This window comes from Theobroma cacao, chromosome 9 (assembly GCF_000208745.1).
Source record: "Theobroma cacao cultivar B97-61/B2 chromosome 9, Criollo_cocoa_genome_V2, whole genome shotgun sequence".
NCBI lineage: Eukaryota > Viridiplantae > Streptophyta > Magnoliopsida > Malvales > Malvaceae > Theobroma > Theobroma cacao.
In genome coordinates, this window is record NC_030858.1 from 32,154,794 (window position 1) to 32,175,494 (window position 20,701).

A 20,701-nucleotide genomic window follows, 5' to 3' on the forward strand; every position below is an offset into this window, starting at 1 on the left:
TCGTAATCGATATACTTGTTGCTTCCCTTGTTTAGCAAACCCTTGTGGGATCTTTATGTGGATTTCTTCTTCAAGTCACCATGTAAAAAGGCATTATTCACATCTAGTTGATGTAATTTTCAATGCTTAATCGAAGCAAGTGTCAACAAACAATGTACGGTGACTAATTTGACAACTAGGGCAAATGTCTCATGAAAGTCAACACCCTCAATTTGAGTGTAACCTTTAGCAACAAGTCACACTTAACACTTCCGTTTGGTTGATATTTGACTTTGTAAACCCATTTTGAATCGATAACCCGTTTACCAGAGGGTAAGAGTTGCAAAGTCTAAGTATGATTTGCCTCTATAGTGAAAATTCCTTCACCATGCCTTCCTTCTAATGCGCATGTTTGATTACTTGAAAAAATGATTTGGGCTCATCGGTAGATGAGATGGCCACTAAGAAGGTAGTGTGACTAGGAGAAAATTTAGAGTAAGAAATAAATTGTGAGAGAAGATGTACCTTTGAATTGGTTGAAAAAGGAAATGGGAGCAGCGTGATGCTTGGAGGAGCAAGAGAGGGGGGTAAAATATAAACATAACCAAATAAGGAACGTGAAACTTGCTGTTGATGTTTGCTTGAAATAATAGGAGCTTGTGAAATGGACTATCCAATTTAGTAGTCTGACCCAAATTAATTGATTGTACATATTTTGCTACTGAGGAATTTATAAATGGAAAAATGTCTTCCAAAAAATGAACATCTCACGAAACATAAATCTTCTTACTTTCAATATCATAAATTCTGTATCCTTTTTGCCCACTAGGATACCCAACAAAAACACTCGATTTAGCACGCGGAGCAAATTTGTCACTCAACTTGCTATTTATATACCCAAAACAAAGACATCCAAGGCTTCTTAAATGATCATATTTGGGATTCTTTCCAAGTAAAACTTCATATGGAGTTTTATTTTGTAACATAGTGAGTGGCATGCAGTTAATTAAGTATGCAGCAATAATAACACATTTACTCCAAAATGAAATAAGAAGATGAGCTTGAAATTATAATGCTCGTGCAACTTCTACAAAATCTCTATGCTTTTGCTCAACAACTCCAATTTGTTGAGGTGTGTCTATACAGCTCGATTGACATTCCATGCCATGATTAAAATAATGAGTCTTTATATCATCATGAGTAAATTCTAAGCCATTGTCTATTCATAGAATTTTAACTTGTAAGTTAAACTGTGTAAACCTAATTAAAAATTATAGTAGATACGTTTTGGTTTCTGACTTGTATTTCATGAAGAAAACCCATGTTGCTCGACTGAAATTATCCACTATGATTAGAAAATAGTGAGATCCAGAAAAAAAAAAATTTGTTTTGTACAAGCCCCAAATATCTCAGTGTATTAAGTCAAAAGAATGTATAGTCTCATTTATACTAATGGAAAAAAATAATCGTGTTTGTTTTGCCTTACAACAAGCATCACAAAATAAAGTTTTCTTGCGATCAAAAGAATAGATAAGTTAGGAACCAAGAACCAGAGGAATGCCATTTACTGGTAGATGCTCCACGTGTTGATGCCATAAACTTGCATTAACTGAATCGCTGGCTATCAACACCTTCTCCCCTGTCATCGGGTCCAAGTAAAAAAGACCATTTCGCTCTCTACCCCCTTCAATTGACTTCCTCAAGGGTAAGTCTTGAATCACAAAAAAAATCCATCTAAAAAGTTATCTTACAATGTAAATCATGTGTCAATTTACCAACAGACAATAAATTGAAACAAGAATCAAGAACCCCAAGGGCTTGCTCAAGGATTAATCTTTTTCCAAGAGCAACTTTGTCCCAAAGCATGAACCTCCATTGTTTCATTATTAGGAATTTGTATTGGTGGTATATGGGGTCGAGATACCACATTTGATAAAGAGTCTTTATTGTGGGTTATATGATTTGTGGCTCTTGTATCTACAACCCATTCATTGTTTCTTTTACTAGAAAAATTGGAGGCTGCCATGTTTGTAGATGGGTTACTTGTTGATGCTTTATGACTAGTTTGTTGAGCTAGTAGCTGCTGATGCTACGCAAAAGCCAAACTTGGGATTGACAATGCAACTCTATCTATAATGGCGAAGCAGCTCCTAAAGACATGCTTGTCGCAACACCGTCGTCCAATTGATTTCCTCGGGAATGTGATTAATCACTATTAGTTTGTTTGCCACTTCTCTTTCCAAATTTGGGCCAATCTAGATAACCAATCACCTTGTAATAATATTCTTTGCTATGATTTGTCTTCCCATAGTGGATACAAGATGGAAATCAACCACGACTCCCATCATCATTCTTTTTTTATCGCAATTCATTTTCTTTAATCAACATGGCAACAACTTCAATGATGGGTGCACGAGTTGTAACAACCGAACGTTGTTTCTTTTCTTGTGTTGTAATGGCGTGAGCTCTTCCAAGATTTGACAATGGGCCAACACTTAATATTTGTGACCATGCAGTTGAATATACTTCATCTAGTCCCGTCAAAATATCAAAAACCTTTTCTTATTCATGCATAGATTGTATCTTTTTCACCATACCACAAGTACATTCACATTTGCATGATGGGATTAGATTAAGACTTTATAACTCGCCCCAAATGGTTTTTAATTTACTGTAATAGCATGAGATCGAGGATTTCTCTTGTTGTAAAAGAGCTATGGTGCGTTTTCACTCATAGATTCTCAGTGCAATTCCTTGAGTAAATCTTCTTCTAAATCTACCCATATTTCTCTTGTAGTTTCAACGTGAGCAACACTACTTTGAAGCGCTTTAGCAAGTGCATTTGTAAGCCATGAAAGAATCATTGCATTTCATTGTATCCATAATTGTAAATCCAGAGAATCAACATTTAGTTTTTCTATCATTCCATCCACAAAACTTGTGCGTTCATAGAGCTACGCCTCCACATGAAATAATTATCTCTACTTTCACTGAGAGGGTGCGTCACAAAAATTAATTTTGGATGATCAGACCTATATAAGAGCATGGAGAAATAGCATCAATGACCTTGCTTTGATTGACATTTGTACTCACCATCAATTCTTTAGTACTCTTGCTTTTGTCATTGTTCATATCGTCTCCTACCATTTAAAAAAATTAAGATTTCGTAACTTACTCTGATGTAAAAAAAATAAAATGATTTTAAAAAATAAAGTTAGAAAACCCTTACTCTTTATTAACAAGATGAATAAAAATAAATATTTTAATTATAAACTTCCTTAAAGTATAAGTATAAAAAAAGTTAACAAAAAAAATTATATAAAAAAATTCAATAAATAAAAAATCCTCTAATAAATATAGCTATTTAAAGTAAAATATAATAATATACATAAAAATTTTCAATTCAACTAGGGGGAGTTGTCCACGCACCTTTGTAAGTACTATACATTCGAGCTTCTCACACTAATTATTATTATTATTATTATTATTTGTTTTATGTGGGGGGTGGGGGGGGGCTGCCCCCTTAAAGAAAAAATTGGAAACAGTGAAGGGACAGAGTAGTCACAATCCTAGAGGGTTCTCTCAAGTTTCAGGCAAAAAATTCCATTATATATTTTATCCAACTCAAGAGGTAAAAATATCGTCAGGGCTGAAACGACAAATCAGTACAACCCTTTGTCTGTCTCTCTCCATTTTTATCCTTTGTTTATTGGTACGTTTCCTTTTCCGCACAGTCCAAAAGAAACTACTCCCACCAGCTACAAAACAAACCGTAGACTAAAAAACCAAGGCAAAGAAGCAGCGGTCCCTCGGGTTCTGCGCTGAAGACAATAAGCAAAGAGGAAGAGACACAACACTCCACTAACCCCAGGAACAAACCATTAAAAATTAAAGCCTCTTCTGCTTACATTCTCAGGCTCTCACCTCTGCCCCATCTCTTCTTCTTCGCTTCTTACCTCACCGAAAACACTAGTACATTTTTAACAAAAGCTTAATAACTCTACCCATTCCTTTCGCTTGTAGTAGTTGTCAAATTAGCACACTAGGTAAGTTTGCTTTACACTATACTTTTATTCTTTTTTTCTCCCTGTCTTTGGGGTTCCCAAGAAAATGCTGCAAAGAAAAAGACAATTTTTTTTCCATAGTATGTTTCAAATGACGGGTTTGTTTTTTGTTGCTGTGTTTTTGCTGTTCTTATGGTAATGATGCTACTTTTGAACTTCTTTTTCTCCTTTGAAACTGATGAAGGAAAAAAGTTTCCTTTTTCTAAGCTGATAGTAACTTAGCTCTGTGTTCAATTCGGGAGCTTTGTAATGGCAGCCTGGCGGACTTTATTCTTTTTTTTTGTTTTAAAAAAACGTATTTTATAAAGGAAACCGAATCTCAAAAAGGTTTTCCTTTTGGTCTCTTTAGTCTTTTTGTTTCGAGAAATGAGCGATCTTTACGTTGTCTTATAAGCTGCAGGAGATCTTGCTTTGAGGGTGCTTTGAATTATTTGGACCTGGATGTTTTTATCTTCAAAACGTGTTTCTCCATTTCTCTTTCTAAAAGAGTTTTCCCAGAAAATATTGTCCTGAGAAACAAACAGGTGTAATACTTAATATTGGAGCTTTTGGCTTTCAACAGACAAGATAAACAAAGGTTTGAGCGGCAGTTTAAATCATTTTTTCACTGTTCTTAATTTTGAACCCCACTTATATTTTTACTTTTTTTAGTGTCCTCATTTCTCGGCAACAATGGCGGTAGAAAGTTCACCTGCTAGATTACGATAATGCCCCTTCGTAGTGTTGAAATGCAGTTAGTAAAGAACACATGAAAAGTAGGTAGTTTTATGTAAATTTGTCTGTTTCTGCCCTTGTTGATGTAGGTCCCTTGTGACTATAATAATGTCCTATGACCATTATCAAAGGTAGAATTTGCGGTAGCATTGAATGTGGTAAAGATCAAAAGTTGCTGTTACTGTCTGGTTAATTAGTGGATAGCTTCTGCTTTGACCTTTTCTTGGAGATATCTTGTACTACTGCTTTCATTTGTATGGTTGGTATATATCTTTTGCCTTAATGGCTTACTATGTGATGATAAGGAGCACCTGTCTTTCATATGAGCTCATTAAATTTTTTCATGCACAATCACATTGGATGCTTCTGTCTCAGCTTTTTGATATTTTTCCCCATCTGTTTCAGGCCTTGTGGGTCAGGGAAGCATTGAAGTGGTGGAGGATAAATAAACTAGAGTTGTTTTTAACTTTGTGACCTCAGGGACAAGGGTCTTTAAATTATGCAGACTCCCAAAGCAAGGTAACTTCCTATTGCCTTTAGGACTGCTCATTCTTCCCTTACTAGAGGTTTCTTAGTTTGTTTCCTGGATGCATTTATGTAGTTATTCTTGAAAAATAAGTTTAATTGGTTGTTCTGTCATTTAAAGCAATATTTAGATATAATGCTACCTAATTTTAGGCTGTCAATCCTTATTTTTTGTTACCATATATGATCATCTGGGTTGTCTGGGTTTTATCTAATGCCTAAGGGGTACATTGAAGATCTTTGCTGAAGATTCTTTCTTTCCATTTTTTTTTTAGTTTTTAATTTTCTACTTTTCAAAGGAGTTATTTTATCTTTGGATTTTGGCATTGGGTCTGTCTTCTTCGTATCGCATCGATAAAAAATTTATAGGAGTTCCACTCTGTTCTACAGTTGAGGGCCATATTGTCTGGTAACCATTTTGAGCTTCAGTCTCTTTCTGCATGAAAGTAAAATTTTTGTTTGTCTCCTACCTAAAGGATAGAATAAGCCAAGACCCATAATGGGACCACCAGATGCTGTAAGTGAAGTGCTTCATCCTTCCAAAGGAAAACTTATTTGTGGTTTATCATATGTTTGAGACCATTGGCTGATTTGTTTGTTTGTTTATTGTATTCTCAGTAATCTGCTTATCTCACAAGGAACAGGGTAGACTAGAATTTTCAAAGCTTTAGTGGTTTCGTTTAGATTTAGGATAATGGTGGGCAAAAGATATATTATAAAGATGTTGTGTTGGTACTAGCGAGCAAGTCCAATACTTCTGTTTTATGCAATTTGGCTGTTTGTAGGTGTTTCCCTGCTTGACATGGGCCCTAACTTGGAAGCTGCTATTCTATTGTCAGGGTCCAAGAATTTGGGATCAGTATGTCTGGTTGTCTATGTAAATTATTCATGATAAAGAAATATGTATGTGTGTACTGCTTCTTACCAGTTATTCTAGTTTAACACTGTGATGCCCCTGGAACTGAATCAGAAATCTTTTCAACCAAAGTTGCCTGCTTACCAACATTGAAGTTTGATCTGGTGGTTCCTCAACTTGGGCCAATGCCTTGTGAAGTAGGGCTCACTGATTTGTCTCTTCTCTATTTCTGTTTCTTCTTTGGTTTTTGTCCAGCCCAGGGGATTTGTCTTTGCTAGGATAGGAGCTAAGGCATAGGCAAATTGGTGGCCAATTCTTCTCCGGATAGGGGTTCCTGAGTTCAAGTTTTCTCTCTCCCCCAATTTATTTTTTCTTCTTTTTTATGAAAAAAAGAAGAAGAAACCTTTCAATTAGATACTTGTCGCATATATATATAAGCTTCTTACCCTAGTTTTCTACTGTAGAAGGAACGGCAACAGCTTTTCCTTAGATTATGAATTCCACATTCTCTGAGCCTCATGGCTAAATTTTAACTGTTTGGTCATCCATAATCAATTGGTTGTAGTTCTTAAATCGTTCATAACTACTCCAAATACAATTAGATTGATTGAATATTGGGTGGTCTAACTAAGGGATTGGTCTATTTTTGTATTTTTTGACTTGACTCTAGGAGAGTGTATCTTGCTTTTATATTAATGTGCTGCAACATTTTGCTGTTAAAGGGGGAAAAAAGAAGAAGTCTAACCTCACTTCAAGATAGGATAAGGAGTGATGTTCTCTAAAAGCTTCAGTTTGTCACAATGTTGGTTTGGTTGGTCCAGCCACCAGGTGGTTAGAAATTTAGGATGTTTTATTTTTTGGTAAGATGGAATCTGTATACAAGCATGTAGAGCTCTAATCTTAAATTTCAAGCGACTTAACTTTCAGTTAACTATCCTAAACTGGAGGAATGTAAAATGTCTTCTTGAAGTCTTTGATTGGTATTGTGCTTTATTCATCCATAATCAAATTATTGATTTACCAATGTTTAACAGAAATGGATCTTCAGAAGTGCCGCAAAGGGTCTCTCCTCGAGCTGTTCGTCAACTCAGGCCAACCACACTAGAGACTGAAGCTGTATCTTCTTCAAATCCAGCTACTAGACCTTCAAAAGAGAAAAGCCCTAAAGTTGTTGAGCGCCGTTCACCTAGAAGCCCAGCCTCGGAGGTATACAAATTAGAGAAAATTAGACAAACTTAGATCTGAACCTTAGGGAAAGCTTTTAATAATCGCATAAAAAGCCCAATTATTAGGGCCTTTTGAGTGTTAAAGGCTTCATAACAAACTCTATCCGGGTTCCTGTTCCTCCTTTTTATAATAGCATGCCAAATGGCAACTTGTTGATCTCAAGAATGGTGCTTGGCTTCTTTTCCCCTTTAAATTATGATTGATTTTTCAATGAAAAAAACTTTGTTTGTTGATATCTTGCATTTTCTTCCTTTTCTAAGTTTCTATTATGGTAATGGTAGGATTAGGTGAAGCAATTAATTTTGTTAGTTGAGAGAGAGATAGAAAAGAGATTTTATAATTCCTCATAGAGTGATTCTTTTCAATTTGCTAGTGGATGCAGACACACATTAGCCTCCCATAAACATTCCCATTTTTTAATTAGAAGTAGAATTTAGCACTTATAACAATGGTGCTCTTTCCTATGAGAATATCTAATCTTATCCTTTGTTCTTGCTTCAGAAGAAGCGCCCAAGCAGAATATCTGAATTGGAGATACAGATTTCACAGCTTCAAGAAGAACTAAAGAAGGCAAAGGATCAACTAAGTTCATCTGAATCATGCAAGAAGCAAGCTCAGCAAGATGCCGAGGAGTCCAAGAAGCAACTGTTGGCCATGTCTGCGAAGCTTGAAGAGTCCCAAAAGCAGCTTCTTGAGCTTTCTGCTTCAGAGGAACCTCGTGTTGTTGAGCTCCAAAAGATCTCACAGGAGCGGGATCAAGCATGGCAGTCAGAGCTTGAAGCTGTCCAGAAGCAGCACTCTCTCGACTCGGCTGCTCTGGTCTCTGCTGTGAATGAGATTCAGCGGCTTAAGGATCAGCTTGAAATGGTGGCTGAATCTGAGGCTGCACAGACCAAGCAAGCAGAATCAGCACATCTGGAGCTCCAGAGCCTGAAAGGAAACCTGGTAGAAACTCTTTCTCTTGTAGCCAACATGAAAACCCAGCTAAAGGATAGCCAAGAATCGGAAGCTAAGGCCCAAGCCTTGGCTAGCGAAACTCTGCTACAACTAGAAGCTGCAAAAAGGACTGTTGAGGCACTTAGGTCGGAAGGCATGAAGGCTGTTGAAGCTTACAACTCCATTGCTTCAGACTTAGACCAGTCAAGGCAACGTGTTTATTCACTGGAAGGACTTGTTAAGAAACTTAAGTTAGACCTAACTGATGCTAGTGGCAGCCTCTCTCTCGAGTCTGACAGTGATCGAATTGTCATTGAGAATCAAGCTGGAGAGAGTGAGAAACCTGAGGATTCACACCAGCTTGAAGCAGAGATTTCTTCTTTAAAGTCTCAGGTGGGATGGTTAAGATCTGCTCTTGAAACTGCTGAGATTAAATTCCATGAAGAACAAATCCGAAGCACTGTACAGATAAAGAGTGCTCATGAACTGGTGCAGCAGATAAAATCTGAAGCAAGCTCAAGAGAGGCTGAGCTGTTAGCTGAGCTAGAGAAAGCAAACTCTGATATTGCTGACTTGAAGGCAAATCTGATGGATAAGGAAACTGAGTTGCAGGGTATTTCAGAGGAAAATGAAGAGCTTCACATGAAGCTTGAGAAAAACCTGTCATGCCAGCGAGAATCGAAACTTGAAAATGAGCTAAAGGTTTTGAAGGAAGCTGTTGTTGATCTGAAGGCAAATATGATGGATAAGGAGACGGAACTTCAAAATATATCAGAGGAGAATGAGATGCTCAGGTTGGAAATCAGTAGAAGGGAAATGGACAAAGGTAAAACAAATGATAAGGTGGGTACTGAGCTAGAGTTGGCAAGGGCTGCAGAGCGAGAGGCTTGTATTAAGCTTGGGCTTGCAATGGAGGAGGCTGATAAGAATAACAGGAGAGCTGCCAGGGTGGCAGAACAGCTTGAGGCTGCACAGAATGCCAATTCCGAAATTGAGGCAGAGTTGAGAAGGTTAAAGGTCCAATCTGACCAGTGGCGCAAGGCTGCAGAAGCAGCTGCTGCGATGCTTTCAGCAGGTAATAATGGGAAGTTTATGGAGAGAACTGGTTCACTGGATAGCCATTATAATCCAGTTACGGGAAAGGTTAGCTCACCTTATACTGAAGATATGGATGATGATTTGCTGAAGAAGAAAAATGGGAACATGCTAAAGAAGATTGGGGTCTTGTGGAAGAAGCCACAGAAATAGAACACCATGAGGCATGCTAAATATTTTTGCCAAAATTGCTTATATTTTATTATAATTTGTATCATACTATATTTATCTAACTGAGTTATCTCCCCTTACGTGGACAGATACTTGGGATACTGGGACCAGCCAAGTCTATTTGCTGTGAAGTTCACAATGAGTACTCTTTTGAAGCTTCGTAGTTGCATTATGATGGCAGAACATTGCTGATAGCAGATTTTCTTTTCTTTTTTTCTTTTTTCTTTTCTTTTCTGTGGATATGTAAAATGCGGGTGTCTTCACCTTGTGCTTACAGGATCAAACGTATTACCTCTTGACAATGCAACTTGTGGTGGTTTTAGATATGGATTCCATAGTTATTTCTGTTAAGCTGCCTGCTTAATATGGCCATAACTGATCATCGGCCAAGTGCTAGCATAAATTATCAATTTTCTTACCTTGTACTTTCCTGTCAGGCAGTGATGCAACAATATTCAGTAACTTGTAGTGCTACATATTGCTATGGAACCCACATGTAAATCATATATTTTGGTTGCATGCAAATCTTGGGATTGGAGATAGTGTTTGTCTCTGGTTTATCTACTCGATGCCCAGACCAACTCCTCTTTTTGCAAGTTAGACCATGAGTTCTGGGATTGAATCCCACTTGCTTCTTTTTCGAGTTCATCGGATATTTTTCTTCGTCTCTTTTTTTTTGGGACATTGGTTGGAAACGAAAGCAAAAAGAAAACCAAGTTTGTTCCTACTGGTATCCAGTCGTGTTGCTACACAAAATGAGGTGGTGATTGCTGGTTTTGGAGATATTGGTTGGTGGTAGATTTTATTAGATGTTCATCGTTTGGCCCTATTCAAGGATAAGTAGAAGACTAGTTCTTGGGATACTAAGAAACACCTGCTCATGACTACAATTTAGTTACATGGATTTGAGTGTGCATGTCTGACACAAATTGTGTCTAAATCTCTATCTTGTCTTTATCTCAAATAGGGACCCAAGATTACAGGATGTCTTCTAAAAATTGTCCGAAATAGGATGTAAATACAATTCTTTTTATATTTTTTCTTTTCAGATTATCATTATTATTATTTTATATATCGCCATAGATTTTAATGATTGTTAAATGTTCACTTAATAATTATTTTATTATTTTTAATAAACATACGTAATGAAACACATATCAACCCTTCAAGCATAAAATTCTCTTTTTCAAAATCAAAATCTTAATCAAGTTCATCTTTAACTTGCACTATACTTTTTAAATAATTTTTTTTTTCAGTCAAATAAATAATCAAGAATCAAGATTGAGGGTAAAATGTGTATAAAGAAATGTGGGGGGCCCAAGATACAGGACGTCCAGGACATAATTGCTTGCCATTTTGGGCCACAGTAAGACCAAATCTGATGATCATTTGTCAAGCCCAATTCAAAGAAAAATATAAAACTTATTAGCCCAAATATTGCTTGCGGCAAATAATACATGACCCAACGAGTTTCTTTCTCCATGGAGTCACTCCCTCTCTTCCCCCAAAGAGAAAGTATTATTTGAAACAATTACTTGACGCCAACATCTTATGCTTTAGGAATCATATGTGGGACTACTAATAGTTAAATATATTTATTGCTCAGATCCATTATTGATGTGTGTATAGGTAAGTATATGTTCATGTGTAGTTTTATGTAACCTTTGGCAGTTGCCTTTCTTGGGGCTAAGTACTAGTATTTGATAGAAGCTGGGAGACCAATAGCGCAATCTCCCTTCAATTTTCCACCTTATTTTCTTCTTAGCTGGGGTTTGGAATCCCTTCAGCATGAAGAAACTGAGTCCAAAAAATAATTACATGCACTGTTACAGCATTGGTGTGTGAATGTAATATGAGGGTGGTTGTTGTCATAAAAAGGTAAAGTAGGTCTTGCTCATGGGACAAGAAAACATTTGCTCATTACCCTTTTTTACCCCAGCCCCTCCTGTAAACGGGAGAAGCATATTGTCAAACACTGCTGCTCGAAATGGATATTGAACAAACATTAGTTTATATTATAATCAAAGTGGATGACACCAGTGTTCCCTGGTTAAATTAATTATAATAAAATCGAAAATCTAAAGCAATTTCAAGGGGAGATACCTCAAAAGATAGGCTTTGTCCACACTCCCATATGGAAGACAAAAAAGATTACGAAAACTTGACTGACAGAATCACATGGACAGTTCTCTCAAAGGTGGAAGCATTACATATATACAGTACAGACGTACTTTCTCTCCATTGCAGAGATTTTTTGTCTTCTTTGGAAATTGGATGATTTGGATTTATTTACCTTGCCTTACATTAGAATTTTGAGATTCTTAACTTCATTGCAGGTTTCAAGCTCAAACAGCACTATGCATTAAGATAAGATAATAAAGGTCTGTGTTTCCCAACGAAATTAACCCACTATATATATGTATGATATAAGGCAGAAGAACAGTCCTTTGAAAGGAAGGTAGAAACAGACGTACGGCAGGCAGGAGCTATATATAAATATATATAATCTGGCAAATATTGAATTGAAGTGTTTGAAAATGATGACTTTCTCAAATCCCAAAATCCTAATGTCACGGCCCATATGATGATAGCTAAATAATATTCAAACTGATGAAGGAGACAACCATGATCCCACTCTTACTAAGTCCCAAATGTCAATGCCTCATTCAATAATTTAGTACAATGTTTAAGCTAATCTCTGACAATTCTCTCACGCCCATATCTTAACTTAGATTTGGTGATCTGGTGAGGGAAGAAAACATATCCATCCCGAGATTAGTGCTTTCATGTCTCACTGAAATCTTAATGCTTGGGGGGAGAGGGGATAATCCGATCTACCCAATTTTATTGTAGTAAGATATAATGCCAATTTAATAATCTGCTGTGTTATATATTCCTAGAATCTACCTGAAAGTAAGAAGCAATCATGATAGAATATCTAGGAAACACCAACTGATTCAAAACCCAAAGTCATGCAACTAACCAACTTTAAATACTTCAGAGAGTTCAGACTGCAGAAACCATGAAACATCACTCTCGGTCATTCATTCTTTTCTCCAAAACGGTAATGATATTATACATACATATATATATATATATTTTCCTCTGCAAGTGCCTTAATTGGTTAGCAAACAAATTTGAAATATCATTAGTTTATCAACCAATAATAGAATGAAAATGGGGAAAAAAAAGGATAAAAACAAATGGGAAATGCTGGTCATTCTCAAATCTCCTAACACGAAAACTCAAAAAGAGATTAAAAACTGAAATATCAGTTTTGATATGAGAAGAAAACTCTGTGCCTTTGTTTGCTTCTTGCAGACATTGAACCAAGAGAGGAAAAAAAAAAAAGAAGAGAAAAGAAAACACTCCATTGTCTACATCAGAGGGCTATTAAGAAGTCCATGCCAAGTTGGATTGAGTCCATTCCAGCTTTCACGTCCTGAATCAAGATCACCCATGTTATTACCATCTCCATTAAGCTGCCAAGGCAAACCCCATAACACTCTATTCTCACTTTCTCTGCCATTACACAACTCTTGCTTCATTGTTGTAACTGTCACAGCTGTTGTTGTTGCGATATTACTCATTTCTTCACTGTATGGTAGCATCATTTCTCCACTGACACCCACACTTCCTCCCCCATTATCCACCTCCCCCATGTTCTCATTACCAAACCCATAATAGAAATTCTGGAAATGGTTCTGGGTTCCAAGAAAGCCACTTCTGAGTGCATCAAGAAAGACAGGATTGGCAGCTGAACTAGTGTTAGGGTTTCCGAGAATATCACACTGGGTGTTAGTTGGGTTTCCAAGAATAGAAAGGTCATGATCATCAAACCCTAACTGCCCACTAGATTGTTTCTGGAGCCTAGCAAAGGCCAGACTGAGGTCATTGGTGTCATAACTCAAAGGTGGGAGGCTGGTTAGTGGGTTGGTATTTGGTGTTAGCGGCTGATCTTGGCTCCTCTTTGATGATGATGATGAAGATCTTTTGTTCTTCCTGCACCCTCCACCCACTGGAACATTTCTCAGTGTGCCTCCTTTGGTCCAATACCTCCTGCATGACTTGCAAAAATACCTTGGCTGAGAAAGGCTGTAATTGTTGTAGTAACAGAATTTGGTGTTGGTGGAATCACATCTTGGGCACTTTAGAGCTTGTTCCGGTTGAGGCCTTGGCTTTCTCTCTTGCTGTCCTCTTGATGTGCAAACCAGCATGTTTTCCAATGAAGGGTTAGGCATCTCCTGAATTAATTGACCCAAAAAAACAGTTGAAACATATTAGACCAAATTGCAAGAAAGAAATAATGTTCTTAGATAGATTTTTAACTATGATTTCTTAGTAACCTTGATTCATTAATTAATACATACACTCATTTGTGTGTGTGTGCCGACACTTGAGATATACTATGCACAGATTAAAACATACATGATGGGAAAATGCTATCATTAGTGGGGCCATCACAAGAAAGTTTAGAGCATTCAATTCCAAATTTTTTTCTTTGAGCAAGAATTGATTGCCTGGAAATAAAAGCATGAATAATGAGAAGAAATTCAGGGGGTCAAGCTGTGGTATATTCTTTTCCTTTTCCTATACGTTTCTTACACCCAAACGAAGCATGTAGAAGAAAGAATCTTATCTTATTAATCAAGACATCAAAACAAAACTAAACAAAAAGAGAAGAAATCAAAACTAAAACTTGTTCTAATTTAAATCAAATCAGAATTCAAAAAGAACTGTGACACATGTATATAAACACAAAGCTCCACAATCAAAATTCTTTTTTTTTTTTGGCATCCCTTTGCTTCTCTTGACTAACAAAAAGAATTACTCCTAATTACATAAAACTGAAGATCACATCTTTTTGAATATTCAGACAACAAAAAAACCAAGAAAAAAAAAGAAAAAGGGAAAGACCAAAAAAGGGTAAAGTTCACAAAGCATTTATTACATCATTAAACATAAGAAGTGGTTTTCTTTTATCATATATATATATATACCTGGTGTTGTCCGCTTGAAGGATCCATCCATGCAACAAAAGAAAGTGAACCCAACACTCCTAAAGAATTGAACTAGTATGGTTTTCAACAAGAAGAGAAGTAGTACAGAAAAAGAAGAGACTCAAAAGTTTAGTAATGAAAGATAAGAGAAGAGTAGTGAAAAGAGAAATAAGAGAGATGGTTTGTTTGCTAACAAGTCATGCAAAGCAAAGTGAAGAGAAAATAAGGACACCCCTCCAAATATATAAAGCAAAGCCCCCCCACTCCTACCCCCAAGAGAGAGAGAGAGAGAGAGAGAGAAAAGAAAAGAAATTGGTTTTTTGCTTTTTTTTTTTATGAAGGGATACAAAGAGAGAGAGAGAGAGAGAGAGAGAGAGAGAGAGAGAGAGAAATGTAAGATGAGTTTCCCGTACGAGATGATGGATGTGATTGGCCTGCACGCAGAGAAAGCTTTCATAAGTTTTTTCTTTAAAAAAAAAAAAAAGAAAAGAAGATGNCATAAAGTTTTTCTTTAAAAAAAAAAAAGAAAAGAAGAATTGGAGTCATCCCAAAAATCCTTTTTCTTCATCTGCAACGGACTCTTATAATTAGTACTACTATTATGAAAGAAGAGAGAAAAGAGAAAGAGAAAGAGAAAGAGAGAGGGAGCGCCAGAAAGAAAAACCTATCCCCCTGGGTGCCTTGTCTTTTGTGGGACCCTTTCTCGCGTGGATGCAACTATACGGTGGGGTCCACGAGCTTGGGGTCCCCACCCACCATCACCACCATTTCCATCACCATCAGCCACCAGCGGCTAGCAGCTAGCAGCAAGCACCACCCCCCCTCTCTCTCTCTCTCTCTCCCATGGTCTCATCGGCATAAACTCTGCGAACTCCTCAATCACTCGTACACACAAAAACATGAAACACTAGCATAAACCTCGTGTTCCAAAAAGATCAGCAAAGGAAAAAAAGCAACCATGTCTTTTTCTTTTCTCTAATAAAAAAATACAAAAAACCATTGCAAATTAACTTTATATACTTATATTAAGTCAGAATGTGACGATTATTACTTTACTATCCTATGCATTACTCATCAAAGTTATCCAAGGTATGATTTATAACTTGTATCATATTCAGATATGTTTATATATTTGAATTTATTAACATTGTTATTTAATTATACACATACAAACTTATTAATTAATTCCTTGAACTCATATCGTTATGAAATTATAATTCAAATTTTCCAATTACACCTTTGCAACAATATATATTATATAAAAGCAAGTTACACTAATATAGTAATAACTGTTACACCTTATAGTTTGACTTGCTAATTGTCATTAGATTTTGATAATGAGTATCCTAAAGTTTAAAGTTACTATACTAAGTAATATTTGGTAAAACTTGTACCCAAGTTGCTTTTGAGTTCCATTAAAGCATTAATTACATTCATGAGCTAGGTACCTATATACTCAAACTTGAATCCCTATCAAAATTAATTTCATTAATTAATATCTTTTATTGAGGTTAATAAATGAGTTTGAACAAAATTGAGTCGAGTTTTGTACACTTTTAATTTGTTAATTTACAGCCCTAGCTACAACCTTAAACCCTAAGCCACCTCCACATACATAGAATATCTAGATTATTCATTTAAAAAGAAAAACATGCAATGAAAACACACACCCATATGCAATAGGGCAAGTTGTTCTTAAGGATTGAAGAAATGGGTAGGTATAGATAGATATAGATACAGAAATCTATACAAGTTTAGGGTTTGGGTGTGCGTGGAAATGGAGTGGTGGTGGGGTCCGGTAGTTGGAATTGGTTTTGATTGTGATTTCAATAGTTTATGTGTTTGTGTTAGTTGAAGGTTCTGATGATGTGGACTTATAATGATGGCTAGGGACAGGAGCAGGAAAACATTGGAGACAATTACAGGGGGATCTTCCATCTTCATTGCATGATGAATAGGATAATACATTACAGAAATATTACAGCACCTGCTAGCTAGCCCACCAAAGAGTTTGCTTTTCCTCTCCTTGCCTCACATGTGGTCCATTTTGGAACATTTTCTTTTGTGTATTGTCCCTCTCACCTTCAAATTTCTAGTAATCAGACCATTCTACACTCATTAGACTAGATTTTGAGATATTTAGCTAATCTCCTCTCCTTTTTCAATCTTATCTATGTATGAAATACACAAATACTAGTTACCAAGACTAAAAAACTTTATGTTTGAGATTTACATTCAATTTTAGGTGCCAAGAAGAATATATATATATATATGAAAGAACAGTTTTAGGTGTAGTTAATTTGTGGCTTGTTTTACCTTCATTTGTTAATATAAGTCCCTGCTAAACAATCCTATTATCACATTATTAATTAGAGATGAAAAGCTATGTGTACATATCGAATAATTTCATGTCTCATGTCTTACCCTATACATATGATTCTGAGTTATGTAAAATTTTCATTTTATAAATCCTACTCTCCCATTTTAAAATTTAAATCCAAGATCTTCAATTTGGAAATTCAAAATTTTAATTACTGAGGTGTACTCTTTAAGAATATGCATGTAGACACTGTTATTATTAAGATTAACGGCACGTTTGGTATGAGAGAATAGCTAACTCATTCCCCTCTTATTCCTTTCGCATTTTTATTCTTTAGTTTGATTGATTTTTGAGGTGGGGAATAACCATTCCAAGTAATGGTTATTCCCCAAAATCTTGATTTAGCCATTCTCCACCTCCCCATGTTAATGACTATTCCATGACTATGGAATAGAGTCAAAAATTTATTAGATAAAACTATCCCTATTTATTGAAAATAATTACAATCTACAAATAAAAAATGGAAATAAAAGAGTAAAAGAAGTAAAAATAAAAATTATATTAATAATTTAATAATAAATTATTAATGTTTAAATTTTTAATGAAAATAAAGAAAAAAATAAAAAAATTGAAATTAAAAAATTATATTAATAATTTAATAATAAATTATTAATATTTTTAAAATTTAATGAAGAAAATTAAAAGATTAAAAAAGAANAATAAAATAGAGAAAAAATAAAAAATTGAAATTAAAAAAATTATAATTAATAATTTATATAATTATTAATATTTTAATATATAATGAAGAAAAATAAAAGATTAAAAAAGAAAAAATATTATCAAATTATAATAATGAGCAATTTTGTCTAGTTTACTAAATTATAATAAAAAGTAATTTTGTCATTTTATCATTTATTCCTTTAACTATTCCAAACTATTCTTATCAACCAAACATTCAAATGAGTAATGATAACAATTTCTACCCTATTCCATTCCATAAACCAAACCACATAATAACCATTTAATTCTATTTTCACAGAATAATTATTTTATTTTATTCTATTTTGTGAATCAAATGTATCATAAGATTCTAGATTTTTGAAATTTAAAACTGTTTGAACACTTGAGTAACAAAACAAAATTTAAAAGAACAACCCCAAATTTTTCCTGTGGTGTAATTAAGTGTATTAAAGCATGTTGGATTAGATGTAGGAGTTGGATTAAACAGATAACTCATCAACAAACTAACTTCATTAAGTTGGTCCACAACATCATTATTTTAAGCATAGCTAGGGTCAATATAGCTTAATTATAGAATGGTCTGGTTCAAAAATTGCCACGTTTTTTGAGCTCAAATCACACAACTTATTTATTGCATTTTTTCGGAATCTTATCCTCTTTTGTCTGTTTAACTGTAGTGCTTTTGGCTTTCATTTGGAGACTCCACACATTGTGTTAACGTGATTTAACTTGGTAGCGTCACATTTATTAATTACATGCAATTATTTTTTTCTGCTCACAGTAGCTCAAATGAGCAATTGCTCACTATATGGATTGAATTTTTAGCTATATATTATATATATATATATATATATATATATATATATATGCGAATTTATTTGTCACATGGGATATGGAATGGCTTTAATTAATCTAACAATATGTAAAACACCAATCTTATTTTATTGCCTGCAGTCTACCGGAAGTCATTTTTTAAGAGGAAAATACGACACTGAAAAGAGATAACAGCAACAAAATGAATGATTAAAAGATGAATTGTGCATGACAAAAAGAAGAGAAGCTTGCAATCCACATGCAATCCACTGGAAAATGATGATCCGTCAATCAAACAAAGATCATATGGCTAAGATCTTCAAGATCTAGCTAGAGCTATACCTTTTCTTTTTCCTTGTTAATTTTTCCATTTATGGGCCAAGATTCTTGGACTGGCGAGAAAATCAATGTTACCAACCAAAATTCTAACTTGTCATCATCTGTCAGAAGCTGGAAAATAATAAACAAACAATGATTGCTCCCCACTTCTGATATCCTTTCGGTGGCTCCCATCAGAAAATTTTGCTTTGGCTATGCTCAATGTTCGAAACAAGAAAATTAGTAAACAAAATATTGAATATGATGATATTATTTGGTCCAGCAGTTGTTTAATTACACATAAATAGTATAAAAAAATACATAAAAAATATTTATATTCTATGAATTAGTAATAAGTTAAGTTTGGTAATTTAGTGGGATAATTTGATGATCACAAAGTACATTGGGGCTGGGGGTGCAAAGATTGTGGTGGGGCAGGGGGGCTAGCTATGGTGGGACAAGTGGATACATCATAGGGATCACTGAGGTTAGTTGACTGGTCAAATTTATATCAGTCAAAGAAAACACTGAATAATAAAAAATAATTATTTAAAAAAAGTGAAAGTAGAATAGAAGACTGTGCCTGATAGACATGGATGGTAGCATCTTCTGTGAAGAAAAGAATCCAGCATTCACACTCCAAAGAATCTCTATGGCATACTGTGAAAATTCTCTTCTAAAATTGTGTGCTGGACTAGTTGATCCATAAGAATAGTACCATTACTTAGATCAAGACTTTTTAGCAGTTTCCAAATTTCAAGCCTCTTCAATTCTATTTGGGAAGGCTTCTTAACTTGCAGGCATATGGGATCTCCCTAACTTGTCCAATATTGGAATTTGGAAGGTTGGTAGTGTAGCTTACTAGCTGTTTGCCACCAAATGCATGGCTTCCATGGCAGCTCATCAATTCTTGACACAATATGTAGTGAATTGATCCCATAAACATCATTTCAAGTTACAGATATTTCCAAGAGCATAGTCGTCCATCCTTTTCAAAATTTTTTTTGGTACATAGATAAAGTTTAATGAGATGAAAATGAAACTCTGAATCCTATGAGCTCTGCTTGAGGATAATAATCATTAGCAATCCAGACCCAATATTACACAAGGTCAAGGTGTTCATATATGTTCCAATCAGAATACAAATTTTTTTGTTTGGATATTTGTTGACTAGGACTAAGGGAATGAGTTTGCGTTGTTCTTGATACGAGGGAATTGTGTAATATTATTAATTGGGCGATATAAATGTCATTAATACTCTCTTGTGTAATGTTTTGTTATCGTGTTGAGTTTTAATTGTAATACATTTAATATATATATATATATCTTTATGAAGAATAGATCTTTCTTAACATAAAAAAAATTAAAAAAAATATTTTAATAAGTGTGCCATGTCATGATAAGTGACGGTCAAAGAATATGAAATCAATTAAAAAAATATTTTAAAGGTGATGGATTAAATTAGTTAATAGCTCTTAAATGTATTCATAATTGAGTTGAGTCCGTCTCAAGTGTGAACGTGTCGAAATCAAATCCTACATGAGAAAATCAATCTTTGTACCACTTTGTAGTAATACTCGAATCGTTTATTGGAAAAAAAAAACGAAACTAGGAGAGAGAGAGGGGGGTGGGGGGCAAAAGCAAAACAAGAAAGGACAAGACAGGGGGGATTGGTCGGTGGGAAGTGGACCCCAAAATGACCCGATGCCAGATTGTAAGACCAAACACGTGGCAGATGGAATACGGCTAGGAGACGAATATTTCAGTTTTCGAGGAAAGCAACCTCAATCCCAACCCCAGACTCCAAACCGAACGACATCATCATCATCATCATCGTCAAAGCCATGTACAAACATTTTTTATTTTTGGTAATGAATGGACAGCCAAAGAAAACATATAAACCAAATCGCCAGCGTCTGACGACATCACTCAACCCCCCCCC

General features: G+C 35.2%; 2 protein-coding genes across 4 annotated transcripts; one reads left to right on the forward strand and one right to left on the reverse strand.

Moving 5' to 3' along the window:
• On the forward strand, positions 3,751-9,992 carry LOC18590105 (interactor of constitutive active ROPs 3). Of its 3 annotated transcripts, none has more exons than XM_007015434.2 (5): positions 3,751-4,025; positions 5,163-5,276; positions 7,173-7,344; positions 7,867-9,560; positions 9,657-9,992. In XM_007015434.2, exons 2-4 carry the CDS (start codon positions 5,257-5,259, stop codon positions 9,547-9,549), a joined length of 1,875 nt encoding a protein of 624 aa, XP_007015496.2. In that variant the 5' UTR covers positions 3,751-4,025; positions 5,163-5,256; the 3' UTR covers positions 9,550-9,560; positions 9,657-9,992. The 3 variants fall into 3 exon arrangements, with proteins under 3 accessions (XP_007015496.2, XP_017982913.1, XP_007015498.2); XM_018127424.1 differs by lacking the exon at positions 3,751-4,025 and adding an exon at positions 4,444-4,620; XM_007015436.2 differs by lacking the exons at positions 3,751-4,025; positions 5,163-5,276 and adding an exon at positions 5,567-5,799.
• On the reverse strand, positions 12,688-14,865 carry LOC18590106 (dof zinc finger protein DOF2.1). The gene is made up of 2 exons (XM_007015437.2): positions 14,568-14,865; positions 12,688-13,811 (listed from the first exon to the last, which is right to left on the reverse strand). The coding sequence occupies exons 1-2, from the start codon at positions 14,592-14,594 to the stop codon at positions 12,945-12,947; spliced, it is 894 nt and encodes a 297-aa protein (XP_007015499.2). The 5' UTR covers positions 14,595-14,865; the 3' UTR covers positions 12,688-12,944.

Excerpts from the sequence above, each read along its gene's own strand:
- LOC18590105 (XM_007015434.2), top strand. The coding sequence starts at position 5,257 with ATGCAGACTCCCAAAGCAAG. Across the intron at positions 5,277-7,172 it reads ATGCAGACTCCCAAAGCAAG|AAATGGATCTTCAGAAGTGC; the intron begins GTAACTTCCTAT and ends AATGTTTAACAG. Across the intron at positions 7,345-7,866 it reads CTAGAAGCCCAGCCTCGGAG|AAGAAGCGCCCAAGCAGAAT; the intron begins GTATACAAATTA and ends TTCTTGCTTCAG.
- LOC18590106 (XM_007015437.2), bottom strand. The coding sequence starts at position 14,594 with ATGGATCCTTCAAGCGGACAACACCAG. Across the intron at positions 13,812-14,567 it reads CTTCAAGCGGACAACACCAG|GAGATGCCTAACCCTTCATT; the intron begins GTATATATATAT and ends CAATTAATTCAG.